We start from the raw sequence: 21,431 nt of genomic DNA on the forward strand, positions 1-21,431 counted from the left end.
TATAGTCTGTTTTTTCTATTTTATATTTTACAAACTGATTTATATAATTAATTATTATTTTTACAGTAAATCATATTAAATAAATTTACATCTTAAAAATATTAAAAAAAAAAATAAAGAAAATTTAAAATCAAATTATTCACTTTTAAATTAAACGCTTGATAGCTGCTTATTGGAAACCATAAAATTCATAAGATATTTACACAAAATTAATTTACTTTTAATTAATATCTATTGTATATTTAAATTAAATAACAATTTTTTTACAAATTGGCAACTAAAGGTTTTATTATTCTAGACCAAGAAAAGCATTTCATGGTTAACTTTCGATTTCGTTTTATTTGCAGTGCGCTTTCGTTCAAAAGTTTCGTTAAGTTTTTCATTTGGTCGTTTTGGCAAAGCCCGTATACGGTCTTTGGTTTTGGCATTTAAAGTTCTGTGGTAGTCTCCACTTCAGAACGATCCAAATCGTTTAAGTAGGAAAAGCCCATTTGACCGTAATCTCTCTTGCCAAATGTTACATTCTCATTTGTGGAACTGATGTGGCTCAAGTCCCCATTTGACCTATAAAAGAAAAACATTCCTCATTAAATAAGTTTTATGCATTTAGTTTAATATATAAAAAAATATATTAATATTTTCAAATAAGCAGTAAATAAAGATTAGCAAAAATATTAATTAATTCTGTTTAGTCAACTCGCCTTTGAAAAAGTGGATTTGTGATTGGCACATCCGCAAATGTGCCTCTGTGCTGATGATGATTATGTTGATTATTATCATGACTATTTGTATTACTATAGAGGTTGCCACGCCTACCCAGCGTACTGTAGGCATTATTTTGTATATTGGCTAAATTATTTCGGCTCACAGAGTCCAACTTATAGCCACCATTTTGATAATGATTGCTGTTCTGGTGTTTTATCCGTCCCAGCGTCAGTGTACCTGGCAGTGTGCCATTAGCAGCGGCAGCCAATGGGTTGGCATTATTCCGAGCATTCATTTCCAAAGTGCGATTGAATGTGTTCTGACGATTATTCATGGTATGGTTGTTGTTGTTGGACAGATTGTTTAGGTTGTTGTTGTTATTGCGACGTAAAGTTGCAATTGTAGCTGTTGTTGCTTCAGAGTGGGAGGGGCTGGCTTGGCCGCCACCATTTTGTTCCTTATGCGTTATGTAGCTTACGTTGTCTAGTGAAAAGGCATGGTTTTTGGCACTGAAATCGAGTTGTAGATCGTCATCACCATCTGGTGGAACAGCCATAGCTAACACTTGAGTTTCGTATTCCTTAAGGTTGGCTATGGTGTCGCCTGCATTCGATGCCTGCGAATTAACAATGACAGGATCATAGCGTGTCGGACTAGGTGCTGAGTATTGACGCATACGTTGCTTGAAGTTTTTATATCTAAAAAGTAATTAAAATATAATGATAATCAAAAAGTAATAATATTATTTATAACTTACTTTGACCAAGAGATACATATGTATATTATGCCAATGATACCCAAAATCAATATAATTATGGACACAGCAATAAGCGTATAAGGGAAGACTTCATCATTTATTGCAATCGGTGATTTAATCTAAAATTTTTATTTTCATTATATCGTTAAATACAATTATCTATATTCTGAGTCACATATTTACACGTATATAGTCTCAATATACCATATCTACTTACCTTATGGACTTGTTGTTTTATTTCGATTGGTGCGAAAATTCCCTCAGCCGTGGCACGAGCTATGCCCGAAGCTTCAAAATTCAGTTTCGAACGTGCGGCTGGTTCTAACAGAGTCTCTTGTACCACTGTATCGTTACGTTTAACTATCAGTTCCGATTTGGGATCAATCAAATAAAACCAGACATCAGTTGCAGCAGGATTCTCAACAACAGTGCCATTCGCATTTAAAAATTTGCGATTGCTGAAGCGCTCAATACCACCCATAAGTCCATTCGTTTTCTCCATCAATAGCTCTTCTATAGCAGTGAAGTGGTTCTTAATTTGGTTGGGTGATGCATCCGAAAACACTAAAGACATGCGATTCTGATCTGTGATTTGATTAATGACAATGCGTGCACGTGTGCGGTGTGAACCAAGCTCCTGACCATCGTTATCGCGTGCCTCTACATAGAACACCATAGGAAAGTTCGCTTCATCACGGAACAGTTTTGCGGTACGAAGGATGCCTGTTTCTTCGTGCATGGTAAAGTAAGTTGTGGGCTGAATAAATTTAAAAAAAAAGAACTTGAATAGTTTCTTTCGATTATCGCTACTTCAAATCTTTCACTTACCAAGTTCTCATCTCTCACACTATTGTTTTCCTCATCGTATATCTTATAGCGGACCATACCGAATTTACCAGAATCTCGATCGGTAGCACGCACCTGCATAATTGGTGTATTTATGTCTACATCCGGAGAGACCACAGAATAGAATGTGTCCTTCCGACCATTTAAACGATTGAATATAAATTCGGGCGCGTTATCATTTTCGTCCTGCACAATTATTTTAACTGTGGTCATATCCTTTTGCTGATTCACTAAATACTTATGGGACACCAAACGCAAATGTAGTGTGTGTGAGGTCTTGTTTTCGTAGTCCAAATGCTTGATTAGTTTAATGCCACAACCATGATCCTCAATGGTGACATCAAAAATACCCATTTCATTGCCCCTCACTATTTCGCACTTAAAGCCAGGATTACTATGTATGGCTTTTTTGGAGTTGATTATTTGTATCAATTTAATAGTAGCATTAATGCCTGTTGTCTCTGGCACTCCAGTGGTGTAGCTATCATCACTGAAAGCGAGCCCAGAACTTTCTGGTAAAATAATTACTCCACTATTGAGTTTGGAAACCATGTTGTTCTCTTGTACAGGATCGGTAAGAAGATGGCGTATATAAACTGGCAGTGTCGCTACAGAACTAAGTTGAGGTTCACCCATATCATAAGCACGTATATCGACTTGGTACTCGGTGTCTTCTTCTTTGCGTAATTCGTCACGTATGCGCACTGCACCCGTATCGGCGTCGACTTGGAAATATTTTAAGGCTTTACCACGTCCCACCATTTCATATCGTACCACATTGCCTGGTGAGGTGCCGTCGTTATCTATAGCAGCCATTGTAGCTATAATTGTACCTATGGGTTGGTCATCGCTGACAGTAACAGGTTCGGGTACAGACACAAAGAGTGGACGCATATCATTGCGATCCTCAACCTATAAAAATATAACAGCAGATTAATAAGGTTGCTCCGAATTATTTTCAATTTTAAAAGATACTTACATCGACTATTACGCGAATTGTGTCACCGGCGCTGTCTCCATCATTTTCTATGGTACCCACTACGAGCTCATGTTGTTTCTGTTTTTCATAATCTAAGCCAGTAGTTGTACGGATTTCTCCAGTTTGTGGCGAAATTTTGAATAGTTCAGATTCACCCTTGCGCAGCACATAAGTTATCTCCGGCATGGTATCAGGATCAATGGCTTGCACTGTTGCTACAAGATAATTGGGTTCATTTTCTGGTATGCGTACATCAATGCGTGATTCAACGAATTTGGGTACCTCATCAGGCAAATCATGTACCATCACAGTAACGCTGGCAGTACCCAAACGAGCATCAGGTGCACCATCCTTAGCAGTCACTACAAAACGATATTCATTCTGGCGTTCATAGTCCAATGGTGCAGCTGTGCGGATTTCTCCGGATTTCCCGTTTATGGCAAACGGAATATCGGTTGGTATCGAATAGGTGATTTCCGCATTTATACCTTCATCTGCATCTGTTGCGTGTACAATTCCAACGAATGCATCCATTTTGCCTTCATCCACTTGAAATACATACGGCAGTGTTGATTCATCAAATTCGGGATTTTTGTCATTAATGTCGGTAACTTTTATATTGACGGTCGCACTGCTGGACAAACCACCATTATCTTCTGCTTTGACTATTAACTGATATCGTGTTAGACTTTCACGATCTAATTTACGTATCACCACTATAACTCCATTTTCCTGACCTACAGCAAATTGACGCAAGTCATTGCCTGATACAATGGAATAGACCACAGGATCGTTTTCAGGATCTTCTGCGCGTACCACTGTAACAGTTGAGTTTATTTCAGCGCCCTCACTCACTTGTACTTCATAAATCGATTTTAAGAATTTCGGTGGTTTTGTATTGGGTCCTGGAGTAACTGACACCTCTACAATGGCTTGTGAAAACAGACCACCGATATCAGTAGCTTGTACAGTAATACTGTACTGTTCTCCGGCCATGAGTTTACCAACTGTCTCTATCTGGCCGGTGTGCTCATCAATGGTGAATTTCTGGATGCCGTTATTGGAAACGTGATATATAGAGTATGTTATTACAGCATTTTCGCCTTCATCATTATCGGTAGCTGTAACTTGTGTGACAGCACGCTTGCCATCACCAGCTGTTATCGAAACCGGTGGCACCATGGCGAGTTTTGGTGGATTGTCGTTGACATCACGCAGTATAACTGTAACGCTAAGTGGTGCGCTAGCTGCATTGGTGCGTGGTTCACGGGCCACTACTTGGAATTTAAAACGACCTGGCGCTGGTGGATCACGATCTAACCCATCTTCATTTACAATAAGTATACCATCAGCGGTAACATCAAAAGATGGAGTTGTTAACTCATATATATAATCAGGCTTGGGGTCATCTTCAGCCAAATCGGCATCAGTGGTTTTAAATGAAATTGGTTTATTATTGATATCCAAAACTTTTGTACCTATGGGTGAGTTCTCATCAACGTAGCCTTCAATATCACTAGCAGATATTACGGGTGGATTAGCATCAACTGGTTTGACAGTGATAGTTAATTTCGCTGTAGTAAAACGTTTAGCGGGTGACACTTCTTCAGCTTTAACAACAATATCGTATTTCTTAGCTGTGGAAGTGTCCACTGCTTTGATTTGCTTTAGTACACCTGTTTGCTCGTCAATTTCGAAATAATCCGCATAATTGCCAGGCATGCCATTAGCAAATGAGTAATGTATCGGTGAGCTTATAGTATCAAGATCAACAGCCTGTATGCGCTCTGGTGTGACAGTCAGCACACCTTGCAATGATCCTGCCGGTACTGAAGCACTGTACTCAGGATTTATGCAAGCGCCATCTAGTAGTACGCAACCACGATATATAAATGAAGGGTCTAGATCATCCGAATCAGCGATGTTAACAGTAAGTGTAGTGGTAGAACTTAGACGCTCACTAACGTTACGTGCACGATCCTATTGATAAGAAAAATATAATTAGTTACTGAGGAATAAAATTATAATAAATTTAAGGTTTTATACTCGTAGAAGATTTTTTCTTATTGGAGGCTAGTTTCTGATATAAAATTTTTTTAACTAAATATGATCGTTTTATCCTCATTCCCAAACTGTGTGTTTTCACAAAGCTTAGTAATATACATATTTCTTATTATACTTGTACGTATTTATATTTTTTGTAATTATTTTGGGATTTTGTAAATCCCAATTCAATTGTACAGTCAGTCGTGTATGGTATGTTGTATTAAAGGCAATAAAAAAGAACATTGCATATTATTTATTATCTTAAATTATTATTATAGCCATATGGCCGTAAACCAACTCGCTGGCTGTACCTTCACATCTGTGAGCGCATCATTTGTATTGCAACGACACGTAAGTGCAATTGGATTTGCAATTGCAGTTGCAACTGAAATGCAATTTGTAAGTGTCATTTGTGTGCAACATAAAAGCCTTTGACCAAAAAACATTTGGAAATGTGATAAAACCGCATTATGAGTTACGCATGCGCATTGCGAAATCACAGTTTTGCCAAAAATAATTTGATTCCACCATAAACGATTCGCAAAAATGCTAATCGATTTGCTCGTTTTGTCAATAAAAAATTGCAAAATTGAACGTAGATAAGCCGATGTCATGCAACAAAAAACTAGCATGCGATAAAAACGTTGTTTGCTTGCCACTTTTACTGATAGCGGCAAGAGTGAGAAAAGTGCTTTTGATATTTACTCAAGATATTTAAAACTTTAAATCAATGTTTTTATAAAATTATTTATAATTGTAATTAAAAAAATAATATACGTATGCAATATGCTTTATTAAAAAGCAGAAATTAAGAAAGGGCATGAAAATACGGGAATGCTTCCAGAGTAAATCAATATCTAAATTATGTGCTATGATTATAGCTATATATAATATATAGTAAGATAATAACAGTGGCATTTAAGATGAAAGAAACCTGATTACAGCTATTATATATCTAGAGTAGATTAATTAACTATTAATTAATCCTCTAGAGCTATTAGCTATTAATCCTTTAGAGTAGATTCACTTGGTATGAACTAATATATTACGCCTGTGTAATAGCATGGGTGACATGCATATACCTATGTACTCCTATATATATATACACTTATGTGATATAAATATTCTATATAGACTAAGAAAAGGATATGAAATAATATGAAATAATATAATATGATATGATATGACATAATATGATATGAAATAATAATAGTTAAAAAAAGATAATGCGTGTTTGTTTATAATGTCCCGTATTCTTACTTATTGAACTATTGTCTCCCAATAGGATGACCCAAGATCGTTATTATTATCTATTGTATTCTAGGTAATGGAAGACATTAACTTAAGAAATTATAGTTACTTAAAATATCAGTTTGTAAACTTGGCAATATTTCTGTGTCTAATAAGAAACGCACACCCAAAAATTTCCACATAAACCTAGCCAAGTGTTATAATCTGTAGGAAGAATGTTGGCATCACATATTGGATGAAAAAGAAAACTCTGTTATGTTGATACAATACTGCAATTTATATAGAAAGACGGGCTTGGAAGAGAGGGCACAACAGATCTTTAGGTCACAATGCAATCTCACCCAGAATAATAATACTAATAATTATAATCTGTAGGGTTTAGTTTATAATCTTCAGGGCTATTCTCTAACAAAAGCTGTGTGAAGACTGGGCACTGTGACTCAAAACAAAGGTCTTACGAATAGTTGTAAGATTAAAATAAGGTACGAAACGAGTGGAGAGTGCAGATATTCACGAAATAATAAAGTTAAGCACCCGACAAGCGCTGAAAATGTTCTTCAATTTATTAGATTCCAATGTTTCACTAGTCGGACCAGTCTAGTCATATTGAATCCAGCAACAATGCAGTCGTACTGTTCACACAAAGCATAAAAAGTGAATGTCCACAGATAAGATGGCTTAGGGATAGGTTAAGAGTATGGTATTTTCGTTGGAAAAATCCAAAATGTTATGCAAATGAAAGCTCATCGGAGTTATGACTCTAAATGTTAATAATATTGTATCAGCAACTGGGTTTTACTGGGAACCTAGTTAAAAAATTGTTTGGGTTTGCAGTTTTAAATACTTCTTACCTGGTCTTTATATGCATTTTCATTTGAATTAAGAACAATTCAGAGTAAATATCACATATTAATCTACCTGTGTGCAGGTATTACATATTAGGATCACACCTGTACCAAATGCATTATTGCATTGCGATAAATGTTGAAAATGGACAGACATAAAATGCACACTACTTCAATCTTGCAATGATTGCAGTCACTGACGATGGCTACAGACGTTTGGTTATGAAAAATATTTTTATATATTTTTTTTGTTGTAAACGCGAGCGTGAGCTTAAATACTTCTGCAGTTTGGCACATTTTTAAGCAATAAAATATTTGTTTTTTTTTCATCGGTTTTTTTTTTAAATTAAATTACAAAAATTCTTGAATATCGAATATTATAGCGTGGGCGTTTATTATTCTACAAAACATATACAATTATTTTTTCCTCACTGATTTCTATTGTACTTGTAGCAGTGTTAGTGTGTAAGCCGCGCTTGCTTGCTTGTTGGTTGAATGTTGCTACATCAGCGCAATAAATGTTGTTAGAGCAACATGTTGCTATACACAAGTACAAACACAGCAATTAATGAATATAAATAAAAAAATTGTTAAAATCAATAGAAAAAGAATGGAAAAAATTTGAAAAAATTGAAAAACTTAAATAAATATTAAAGCAGGAAATAAAAAAACACAAAGAGACTAGTGAAATCGTGAGATAAACAATAAAATACTAGTATTTAAGGAAAAAACTCTACTGAAGTAAAATACTTTTAGTGCATAAATGCAGTTATATTAGCGTAGCCAATTAAAATGACAGAAATATACAAAAAAATTATTTGGGCTATAAATTGAAATTCTTTACTTATTCGCGTTGTTGTTGTTGTTGTAATTTATTAGTAAAACAGTGTAAATATGTTTTTGTAATTAATCCGCAACTAACCAACCAGTTTGAGACCGAAATACCCGTAATTCGATCAACTCAAGACCAACCAGCAACATTAGAGCGAGCAACAACAGTTGCAGTAGACATCACGAAGTGTTTTGTTTTTTGTGGCGTAATTTGCAACATTTTTGTTTTTGTTGCTCTGATTTGGCAGCAATCGAAAGTGTTGCTACGTTTTGTGTTGCATGCGGAAATCGAAAGTGTTACAATTTTTATTATTTGTCATAGTAATTTTAGCATTTTTTGCCACACGACGTGTCTTTAGAAACTATATTATAATGATTTATATGCCAGATATCGAACTGGTAGTGTAATTTAATGAAAGTTTTAAGGAAATACTGGATTGATTAGAGTATTGTTTATGATGGTTGGAATTGTGATGGTAGCATAAGTGTGGGACAACCATTGCGGTGTAATATAACAATAATAGAACACTTAACTGTTCACGAAGTGTACCTAAAACACTGTTTGAGACCCCCTTCCCTCCTTGAAATCAATCAATCAATAGGTATGAAACTGATATTCGGAGCTCAAGTTTATTTTTCTATAATTTTCTTTTTTAATATTCTAGAGATATCTGGAAAGTTTCTTTAAACTATAATGTTAACTATTAAGTGCACTAATAGCATGTTGCGTGTCTGCTAAAACGTTGGGTTCAAATTCTGCTAAAGTCCGATCTAAAAACACCAGAAATACAATTTTTGTGACTAGAGCTTCTAGAGTATTCTTAGAGTAAGTACTTCTAAATTCACCAAAAATACCTGCAATAAAAATTTAAATAAAGGTTTAACTCTATCTGGTATTGGTTAGGAAAATAAAATTTCCATTTGTGGCTCACTGCCAGCCAGATTCACCTAACTGAAGCTGAATGTGTTCTAGAACTACGGCACACAGTGTATGGACTGATATTCATTTAAGGTATGCTCTGAACACTCGTTGCTTAAAAAATGCTTGGTTGCACTGACTCAGGAATCTAAATTCTTTTTATAATATTCTAAAGCACTTTTAAATTATAAATGCCATAAATAAAAATCTTCATAGAAATTGAACTCTATCTGGTATCGATGGGAAGTCATAGGCCTATGTGTTGCTTACAGACAGCCGGAAAAACCTAACCTTAACCGTAAGTTAACTACTAATAAATTGTATCAAAATGTGCAGACTGCATTTTTTATACATATAGAAATATTTTTAAAAATGTAATTTAACTCATGTCACCAAGATAAAGCCATTTTTTACGATGGAACATTTTTTTGTTACGGTTATGCAAAGAATAGTGTCTAGGCAGACATTTCTTGAACTCTCGAGGCTGTAAAAGTCAATATAAGTCGAGTTAGGTTCGAGCTATACTACCAGCTATGTGCGGACTAGAGAAATTATTTAAAAGTTGTCGGTTCTGTTATATGTTTGCTAGTATACATTTGAATAATGTTGTATTTTAATATATTTAAATTTTGATTTCGATGTATTGATCAAAATCCATTCACAAATGTGCTTCACAGCCGTAGATAACCAACTATGACAGAGTTGGTTGCAATATATAGCGCAGTGTCCTTCATAATTTCATGAAATGTTGTAGTCTATTGAAACCTTTGAGTTTCATTAAAAAGTGAATATATTATGTATAATTGATAATAAAAAATTAATATATAATTAATAGGTGTTCATGGTCAGTCTAATGTTATGAAAAATGATGAGTTTTGCTTTTGGCAAAGCAATGCCATTTATCACTTAAGTGATTAAACTAACATATTAATAATATTATGTCATATTTGTTTAATTAATAAGAAATGCTTTTAATGACTGAAATTCTAGTCAATACTGAGAGAGAAGCAAAAATATTCAAACCAACATCAATCAAATTTCGCGCTTCATTTTTTGTTGTGGCCTCTTCAGTTGAAGATGTTGAAGCGTTAAATTGAAATTTTCCAGTTTTTTATCTTTAAAATTCTTAATTAGTTTCTGTAAGAAAAAAGACATCCAAAACAAATATTCTGTTACTTTTAACCAAAAACTAATTTATAATTATAGTCTCGGCTAAATGGTAATTATGTGAACAGCGAAAAATTTGAATGGCTCGAAAACGTTTTGAACTTAAGACCCTGTCAAGTTGAACTTTTGTTCTTTCAACATAACAAATTGCTAAGGTTGGACTTTTGGATTGTGGGCAAATCACTGATCTTTTCGCTCTTTTTAAATTATTTCATTTCATTTTATTTTTATTTTAATTTTATTTTAATTTTGCAAGCACTATTACTTTTAAAATTAATTATCAAGATAATGATAATAAATGTTATACATGCATATATTTGAATTAAATAATATATAAAATGATATATAGTTTTGAAAGAAAACAACAATCATTTATGATATAATCGTATTATGAATAACAACACAATAATAGGTGTATTAGTTCAAATAGAGTGGAGATATATTAGTTCAAATAGACTGCAAATGCAGTGGAGTACTGTGATAATGAAGTTTTGTGCCATAAATGAAAGTTACCGAATAAAAGACGCTAAGTGTATTTAATGAAGTCCAGAATGTTTTTTGTTGGCGAGATTTTATACTAAGATAAGGACAAGAGCTGAATAGGCACTAAGAAAGTGATTAGAACTCTTATTTCCTTTTAGACGAAGACGATTTTCTGTGACCTTCTAGAGCATTCCTAGAGTAAGTACTTCTAAATTCACCAAAAATACCTACAATAAAAATTTAAATAAAGGTTTAACTCTATCTGGTATCGGTAAGGAAAATAAAATTTCCATTTGTGATTCATAGCTAGCCAGATTCACCTAACTGAAGTTGCATGTGTTCTAGAACTACGGCACACAGTGTATGAGCTGAAATTCCACTAAGGTCTGCTGGGAACGCTCGCAGATCATTATTTAGCAGAGCTGAATAGACACTAAGAAAGTGATTAGAACTCTTATTTCCTTTTAGACGGAGAAGATTTTCTGTGAACTCTGGGAGACCAAATAAATTGAGATGGTAGCAGCTTAAGTACATTGGGATGGTAATACTAGTGAAGACATTCTATTAGATAATTTACTAGCCAGCAAAGTAGCGAGTGGCGAGTCATCGATTTCCAAGATGAGTGTATTGTATACATTATGTACACGAATCCACTGTTGCCAACAATCTCAGTTAAGCTTAAATTAAAATCCTAATAGCTACTCATTGGTTAAGGATCTTTAACAGTTGAAATGTGGTTGATTCCTGTCTATATAGAATTTTTGTTTACCAGCCAAGTTTTTTAAAAGAAACTTAATTGACATAACGGATAATAATTATACTTGAACTTTATGTTCAGAATTTTTTGAAGTGTATTTGATTTTTATTTGCTTGTAAGCGAAGTTTTTTTAAGAGTGGAGCACAGTTATGATTTTTACTTGTAGAAGAAAAAATATATTTGTGCGTTGCTTTAATTGTTTACAGTGAGACTATAAATAGGCATTAAAACATAAAAATTTGAACTACAAAACTTAACAACAATGAAAACAAGAGAATTTAATAACCTATTATTATTAAGCAAAACAACTAGCAAAGACAGAAACGCAATTTTGCGACTTTCAGTCTTAAATGCAACAAATGCAATGCTAAATGTGGAGCGTTGAGCAGAACTGATCAAGGCACATGACATCTACTCTGGCTGCGATGTGGATTTTTTTTTTGCAAACTGAAATGAAACTCAACTAACCTCAACTGACACAAAATTACAAGAAAAATATCTTTCAAATATAAATTGTGGCAATTATTTAATATATTCTTGCATTTACTCACATTTTTCATGCAACAGATATTATTGCCATATGTGCAACATTATTTTGTGGCTTGCCACGGCAATATGTGCTCTGGTTTGAATTGCAGAATTGCAGAATTACAGTCTCTGCTCAACTCTGCACCGAACTGATAATGTGGTAAGATCATCACAATTTGACTGGAAGGGTTTAAATGTTGCAATAAGTGGCAGTGATGTTGCAATCGTAGAGTGTGAATTGTGGCATTTTGATTGGAATCACAACCGAAGGCACGAATAAATTTCGATGTGAACTACTTGATAAGAAATTGAAGCAATTTTCAAACAATTGACGTTTTTTAGATACCTTTTTTTTTTTTGGATATTGTGTACAATTTATGGTATTAGAAAAAGTTTTTTGATATATGTTACTTGGTTGGGAATACTTGTATTATGATTTAGGAAATGAATTTTGTTCGTTACATTTTGATAATAATAACGAATAAATTTGATTGCAGATAAAATGGTTTTAATATAAAAACATGGTTGAGAAATTGCGTTCTTTGAGTTTGCATTTATATTCACAAATCCGTTCTCGTATTAGATAAATACTAATACCAATAGATTTAAATCAGTGTACACCCAATGCCGAAAAAGGTAACGACTCCTTCATTAGGTAAAGTAAAACCAACCTGACCATTCTATATACTTGGCCAGGTCCCTAACATTACAAGATGACAGCACAGTCAGATCACTGAGAAAAGGGGATGTGAAGATTTTTAATCTTCTTCTAGCTAAAGAAGGACACTGACACATAAGATGGAGCACGGTCTCCTCCTCATCCTCAGAGCTACAACCTCGACAAAAATCATTAAAATGGTATGGAGGCATAAGTTTAGAGATTCAAAGATGTGCTTTATAAATTAGTAAGTCTTTGTAATTGGAAAATCCAAATGGAAATAGATTATTATGCAGATTAAAGATTACTGTGTGCTATAAAGTGATACTAATCATAATAAGTTCAAAAATTGATGGTAGAGAAGCAGTGATTGTATTTAATGGAAACCGTTTAATAAACAACAGAAGCACAGAAACTGTTAATGTATTCGTTTATACTTCAAAGTATAATTGGAAATAATTTTGTTTTATTCTGCCGAAGAATAAAGATTCTTGCAAACTTACTACAATGTTTAACCTTGTCCAAATTAATCAAAAGAAGTATCAATTAACCTCTTCAACTAAAATGGAACCCACTCAATACTATGGTATTGATGCTGACAGATGATTGCGTTTAAGAAAAACATACTTTACCATCTAACGATTTTTGTCAGGGCTGTGGGTCTGCAGAGAACAACAGGAAGCTGTTGTCCACCTTATGTGTCAGTGCTCATTATTGGCTGGAAGAGTATTCAAAATCTTCGAGACATCGTTCCTAACTGATATGTCAGAGTTGTCATCGTTTAAAATTAGGGAGATAACTAAGTTCATAGACTTGTCAGGTTGTTTCTCTTCTACTTAAATTGGAGAGCTGCATCTTCTCAAAGAAACGTTGTTCCTGTAGCAGATGTTTGTGGCTTCAATCTTTAAGGTAGTTTTTCGGGTCTCTCATATGGGCGTAGTGGCAACATTTGTGATATCGCAATGCGCCATTATTTGTAATTAAGTAAGCCTTGGTGCACAGTGCTGCCACTCCAACCTGATCAAACCTTGCTTTATTTTAGAGTCTATTAAACTGAGCGAAAAATATTTTAGTATTTGGCAAAACATACATTACTTTGCATTCACCTCTAAGCACATTTTTGTATTGAATTGGTAATAATTATTTTACAGTTCTAGTTTTAAAGTTTTGCTATCGGCAGTGTTTAGTAACATTTTTTATTTCCTATCCGATTTTATTTCTGAACAAAGTATATTATGTTTTATAACAACAACTAAAAAACGTTTAAACCACTTTGCAATTTAAACCATAATTAAATTAAGGAAATATAAAACAACTAAGCGAATAAAAGTTCCTTGAAAGTTTGATAAATAAAAGTTTTAAGATGCAGGTTTTATGTAGCAATTGCGAATGCAAGGCTCATTTAATCTGGAGTTATAACTACTGATTGAAAACACTGCAACCAGTCATGAGACGTACGGTACGAGTAAAGAGTTTGAAGGATAGCATCTCAATTCGGGAATTACGGGGTGTAATCAAAGGTGCCTTCAAACCAACAAATAATTATATGAAATGAACTTAGTGCAGTTAATCGTTGCTTCGTCTTCGTTGCAATAATAGTTAGAGCAACTCAATTGAAGAGAAAATCCAATAAATGTTTGCTGTACATTTAAAAAGTTTTCAATTTACTACTCAAGGAAGCCTTCAGCATGTTTTAAAAATCACCGCAACGAATTTCAAACTCACATTTCAACCCAGTCTTAATTGACCCCAAGGACGATGGAGCTGAACCCGTCTACAGCCTATCAAAAACCTATTCAAGTAGTGAGCATTCAAGTTTCTAAAGCAAACAACAGTAATTGCTGCTCACTCAAATAAAATAAAATTTGAATGATTAAAATTTTGCTGACTTGCCTGGCCAGATACAGATACTTCACTTACTCGTATCTGTAGCCTCACAATGCCGCGCATTTCCTGCTTTGGCTGTCAGTTCACTTGCGCTCAGTAAATTACCTTTTGATATTAATACTCATAATTTCAGTTCGCAGTGCAAGTTTTGTGGTATAAATTTCAGTTTCAAAGGCTTTGCAATCATTTTCAAATTATCAATTCGTTGCGCTCTCCTATGAATTTCAATTATGGCACATAAATTTCAACTAATTAAAGATACAAATGTATCTAAGCTATGCTGTCGTTTTTGATTTGTTTTGGTGTTGTGTGGTGTTGAGGTGGGCAGTTGCAGAAAACTGTATGAATTCACGAGTACTGGAAACAAATGAGCTTTGGCTTCGTATGAATTAACATGATTTTGCATGGCAAACCGCACACTGCGCTGAGTATCTGAGCTACTTTTGATTTTTTATTTTGAATTTTGCCATTATTTCACTGTTTGTTGTTGTTTTTCTTGTTTGATTGGTTAAGCTTTTTAAGAATTTAGTTCAGACGTGCTAAATTACAGAATCAAGTAGCTTAAGCGATTCGCGCTGTAAGTCGTGAATTGTTAATCAATGTTGAGCTAATAAAGCCAATGAAGTGTAACAGTGTGACAGCAATTTTTTCTGAAATGTAGCATTTCAAATTGCGCATTTCATTAAGTTACTTTTCCATTTACATGTCACAGATTCATATCACAGCAACAGTACGTATCGATTACCGATTTCAATAATCATTCATTCATTCATTCAAGTTTAGTAAGCAGCTGAGACATGTTCTGAATGATTTGTAATCTGGTTCTGTTTATGACTTGTATTTGATCTACTTATTTACTAATTCATCAAGGGCTTACCGAAGTCTTTAAAGTGATTCCGAATGTGAATACGGAATATTAAATATTTAGTTCAAAATAATTAGGGTATGAAAAATTCCATCTTATTCAATATAATGAATGGAGTTTCACACGAACGAATATTGTCAGATTCATTAATATTTGGTCCACACTGTATATATGCATGAGCTTTTGTCTTCCTATGTGGAACACAGAGCCTCTTTTTTGTCCAAAGGCAAATTCAGAAGGTTTTTTGATTAAATGAACCAAATGAGGTTTGAAGTCTTGTAGCGTAAGACATATTAGGTTAATCAATAGCCTTAATATGTTCGGATGTGTTCAGAAAAATTTCTTCAGTGATAGCGGAATAAATGTTTTTTGTTTGTAACTATATGTCAGTTGTATATAAAGTAAACAAATTTTCCTTATGAATGAGTACTTAAGTGAGAATATGGAATATTTCTGATTCATTGGAAGTGTATATTAGCTAATACCAACAGTTAACACTGCAAGCATTTGGCAATCATATGAACATTTGTAGATCCTTGAAGATCTGCAATTCCATGAAATTTGAGAAGCTGTCCAAAAATGAAAGTTCAATCGTCTTTGCTGCCTGACAATTCGCAAGTTCCTTATGAATGATTACTTAAGTGAGAATATGGAATATTTCTGATTCATTGGAAGTATATATTAGCTAATACCAACGGTTAACACTGCAAGCATTTGGCAAACATATGAAAACTTGTAGATCCTTGAAGATCTGCAATTCCATGAAATTTGAGAAGCTGTCCAAAAATGATATTTCAATCGTCTTTGCTAAGTACAGTTTATGAGATGGTTTGATCTCAAAGCTGAATGAAAACACGCTTAAATAAGCGTGTTGAAATAAAATGGATCGAATTCACGATCAATGGAATAGTCAATGGATAGTTTCAAAAAATGTTTAATTTGTACCTTTAAGTTTAAAAAGTCAGAAAGCTTGCAATGTATAGTGCCTTGAAAAGCACACGTACATGGAAGTTTTGAAACAAAACAAACTAGATTCATAATCAATGACTTCATTTTTTTTCCAAAACGTCAGCTCAGTTTCCTTCTTAGTGTCGTTGCTTAGTAATAGTATCCTGACAATATAGTACCTCCCGCATTTAAAAACCAAAGCAATGAATATGAAATAGCTTTCGGATAATTATAGTTTGATTCAATAACATGACAGCTACTAAGGCAGTCAGTTACTTATTATAATCCTATTAACTTAATCTCTCATATCAGTCACAAATATCATAATCACCGAATTTATTAACATCGACGACGACTTCACCTGACTCACAGCCTTAAAGGTGCTAAATTATTGTCACGTTTCTTACTTTTAAATATTCCCGTCAAACAATAGCAACAACAACAAAAAAAAAAGAAGAAAACACAAAGAAACTATTAAACGATAAAATTATAAAAACTAAACTTAAATGACACTTAAGGCTCTGCAAAAACAATTTGAAGTGTTGGTGTTGTGAGCTTTTCCAATAGTTAAGAGAATCACGACCCAGCAACATAACTGAATGTTGCGAACGATAACAGTCAGCTTAATTTTGACAACGGCGCATGTTGCTGCTCCATTTGATTCGCTATTTTGATTTTGGATTGCTACTTTGCAGATTATGCAGGGGGAAAAAAAAAATATTTGGTAATTTTTGATTATTTAAGCAGCGTTTTATGCACTTCAACTCAACGCTAACGGCAACAATGTTTACCGTATTTTTGCATTTAATGAACGTTTAATGAGCAAATATTTCGAAAGCTGCTTAAGTTGAGCTTAGCTTAATTCAACAAATCGATGTCAGCATGACGTGAATTGACTTCAATGTGTCAGTTTATTGACACTAAGTAAATGCAGTTGAATCAGATGGAGATTATTTGAAAGTTTGAATGGATGTGTGTACGATTTGGAGTGAAATGGTGAGAAAATATTATTTTTGCTAAGTTTTTTAAAATATACTTTAATGTTTCTCATTAATGATATGGTAAGCAAAAACAGGAACTTCATATCAATGTTGATGTTTGATATAAAAAGCGACAATAGAAGGAAAAAATAAAAAATTTGAAAATTGTGTTACTAATTTTAATAAAATTATGTGGTTTTCAAGGAATAATGAATGCACATGTGCTGAAAATTCAATTTATTTAGTCTCTCTTATTCAGCTCCAAATGCCAACATTCTGCGCTAAACAGGGATTAAGCAACTAAGACAATGAGAAGCTGAGTTAAGACAGCGGTATAGGTATTTAGTATAGGGTTATTGGTCCTCAAAGTGGGGTTAAGCAGGGCTCACAACTTTACTCTGGCGTAAAACTTAATCAATGGGGAGTTGAGTTAAGACAGTGATTTAGTATACCGGAAATGGTCCTCAAAGTGGAGTTAAGTGGGGCTCACAACTTTACTCTGGCAAAAAAGATTCTTTGGATGCATACTTTACGAAGTGTGGAGGATGCCAAATGATGATGGTGAATATAAAACTAATGTATTAAATATTTTTTTCTGACTCTACATGAATTTTCTTTGTGCTATCAATTAAGAACAGAAATAACGTTCGAATCACTTGAATGCAGTCAATAACACATTGTCATTGTGATGTTCATTATAAATTACTTAAATTGAATAGTCTTTCTTTTATGTTCCGCCTACCTAAAGTTGTAAGTCTCATTTGGTTTTTATAATTGCTTTAGTTTTCTTTCTCATTCAAGTAGTTCTACTGATTGGATTCGTTAACATATTAAAATGATTCATTATAGCATACAATTTCCTTTTAAAGCAGTTTCTTACGTTCTCCACCAAAGGCGAAAAGTTTTTCACTTAACCTTACCATTTGCGTACCAATATGCATTGAACTCTCACTTTTGATGGCAATAAATAATATTTCCGAAATGTGTAGTCACTTTGTTGTGCAACAATTCCGATATTATGGTATGGTAGGTGCTTTACCTATTACTGCCTCAACACTCGTACGGCTGGCTGGCTACCTTAAATATGTCCATTCAAATGTCTTTAGCCGTTGGTGAAACAATAAATATGCATAATGACATCTAAACAAACTCAGAAGATGCAGTGTACTATATTGCAAACATACGAAATGTGCTTTAGTTAACAGTGGCAACATGTTGATACGCACTTTGTTGCTAAGGCTTGGCATCGCTCGTATGGAGTGCTTGATGTTGCACACAAATTTTTGCTGTGTCAAATGAATATGGCAGCCCAAAAAGGTTGTTCGGTTTGGACGGTGTTCATGTAAATGTCAAATAAGCACTTTTGAAATGTCAAAATTATTGGCGGACAGCATAATAAAATTGAAAATAGAAACTGTCATTATAATTTGAATTATTGTAAAGGCGGTATTGAACATAAGACATTCCCAATAAATAAATTTTATCATCAGAAATATTTCTTTTGAAGTGCAAAAAGGCTTTAAAATCTATGAAAAATTCTAATTGTATTTTGTTGAGATTGAAACGTTGAATGCTTCCAATTGCAACTAAAAGAGAATTCATATTTTAAACAAGAAATATTGTGAAAATCTGATAACGTCAACAATTCAACGTGTTGTCAAGGCAGAACCGTAAAGAAATGCTATAGAATTTCACACACAAAGCGTACGTGTTGCCAAGCGGTCAACCGTTGGGTTAGCAACTTGCGAATTGTCAGGCAGCGATGTATTGTGTATCACATGTGTCTGTCAGCCATGCGCCACCATATATAGCTGACAATCTGCCGATATTTTATTTGTTTTAATTTTATTTATTTATTTGAAGTTTAGGCGCTAAAAGTATATGCTATAGCAATTGTAAAATGTTATTTGATTTCGTGGCTATTTGCTTGGTCCGGCAGGCAGGCTTTCCCTGCAAGCAAGTTGCTCGCTTTTGTGGCTTTTGTGGCCAGATAAATGAAGCGTAAAAAATTCTTATGCTCACATAGCGATTTATGGTTTTACGCTATTGCATGGCAAATTAATCCAGGAAGTGATTTTATAATTTATTCTACTGACATTCTTTGATGCACAAATACAACCTTCACATACCAACAGAACCTGGTACCGTTACGATTCGCATTGGTTCCACCACTGCATTGTGCTTCTTTTAAGAGTGAGTGACATTGCAAATTCAACTATTGTGGTTACTTGTGGATATGTTGCTTGTGGATGAAAACAGTTGTAGGGAATCTTTAACATTTTTATTGATCAGCCTCCCAATTTGTGCTTAAGTTTTATTGTTTGAGATTTAATGCCCCATAAAAATGTTTATATGCTTATTGGAACTTACCGATGCCACGATTGTCAGATAATAACGTTGTATCTTCTCGTAGTCCAGTGTTTTGGCCACAGTAACCTAAAATGAGGAAGAGATGGTTAAATAAAATAATCGCTTAGGGTACAATGTAAGCAATAAAAAATAACTGTACGCAGATTGTTAAATATTTTTCTTAGATCACTTCAACTCCGAAAATTTGTAAAAAGCTAGAGACACATCTTTTAACCTCCAGTAAACGATGTTAAGAAAGTAGTGCGTACAACGCAGACAAGAATGTGATAATTAATAAAACTTTAATGTGATTTCTTACATACGTTTGGCAAAATATCTTAGCATAGTTTTTTTGAAAAATATTTTAAAAGCATTGTAGACATGATTCTTAGAAATATTCCAGAATCACGGGTAAATATATGTATGTACGTAGATAAATAATAACGAAGGCTATATTCATCACAAGATATTGAAAACAAAATCCAAGGAAAATAAAAATCAATAATGTGGAAATAGAATGGGATGACAATGTTAAATATTTAGGTCTAATTTTCGATAGAAGATATACTTGGTTAGAGTATATAACAGTCAAGCTAGTTTGAGAGATAACTCTAAATCCTCTGAAACCATTAACACAAGTAAAGTTGAGTATAAAAAATAAACTTCTACTTTATAAGCAAATAGATTAGGTTCGGTGTTACTTATGGCAGTGTTACTTATGACAATACTGTTCACCCACCTTTAGAAAATTCCAAATTTATCAGAACATATACTAACAGTTCCATGGTATATCAGAATGAAGACAAACACAAAGACTTAAGAGTCGAGAGTGTGCTAAAGTATATCAAAACAAGTGCACTGAAATTGTTTGATTATGAAGAGAATTGCACTCTCCCGAATCAAATGCACTCTATATTCCGTCAGGAAGACATTCCGTGCTTCAAAGTTTATCTTTTTAAAATCATCTGAATGAGTTATTATCAGAATTCAACCGAGCTCTTATTACAAGGGATCATCCACTGCAATAAAGCGGATCATCTACGTGGTCAGAGACGCTATGTAGTAAAAGTGCTTTACCCACTAACTCGCTTTTGATCCAGCCACAGAACAAAGAAGAAAAAATGATAACTTAGTTTAAAAAACAAACATCGTTTTTGTGGTTAGATATTGAAAACTCCTTGTATGGGGTAATTCAGGAAAGTTTGAGAGACCATGTTTCGATAAAAGTATTAACAATTCCACATAGAGATATCTATTGTCAATTAGTTTATTCTGATGCCTTCAATCTACCAGTTGGGAGTTTAGCTGTTATCTTCTTTTTAATTCAATCTGGTATCCCTATTAAACGTTATCATATTCAAGAAGTAAAAAGGATGTCATAAGTCTATCTATTTCTGCAGATACAGAATATACAGAATATATATATTTCAATATATAGTAAATACATAGTATAGAATATAGTATTTACTGATGTATTTCTCCTCTCTCCATCATAATAAATCTTAGTCTTAGTCATAGTCCAAAATACGGTGGAATACGCAACCGTTCAGTTTTATTTAGAATTTTTTTTTAAAGTACGTTTTCAATGTTCAGATATATTAGTTATATATAAACAAAAACATAATATATT

At 33.7% G+C, this 21,431-nt stretch overlaps 1 protein-coding gene across 1 annotated transcript; it reads right to left on the minus strand.

Moving 5' to 3' along the window:
- Positions 1-149: 149 nt before the first annotated feature.
- On the minus strand, positions 150-19,888 carry LOC119680244 (cadherin-99C-like; the record flags this gene model as incomplete). The annotated part of the gene is given in 7 exon segments (XM_038092961.1): positions 150-564; positions 702-1,403; positions 1,463-1,581; positions 1,680-2,219; positions 2,291-3,220; positions 3,288-5,267; positions 19,823-19,888. Coding segments are annotated over 7 exon segments (4,473 nt in total), but the record flags the coding sequence as incomplete, so codon positions are not given.
- Positions 19,889-21,431: the final 1,543 nt, after the last annotated feature.

This window comes from Teleopsis dalmanni, chromosome 2 (assembly GCF_002237135.1).
Source record: "Teleopsis dalmanni isolate 2A chromosome 2, ASM223713v2, whole genome shotgun sequence".
Lineage (NCBI taxonomy): Eukaryota > Metazoa > Arthropoda > Insecta > Diptera > Diopsidae > Teleopsis > Teleopsis dalmanni.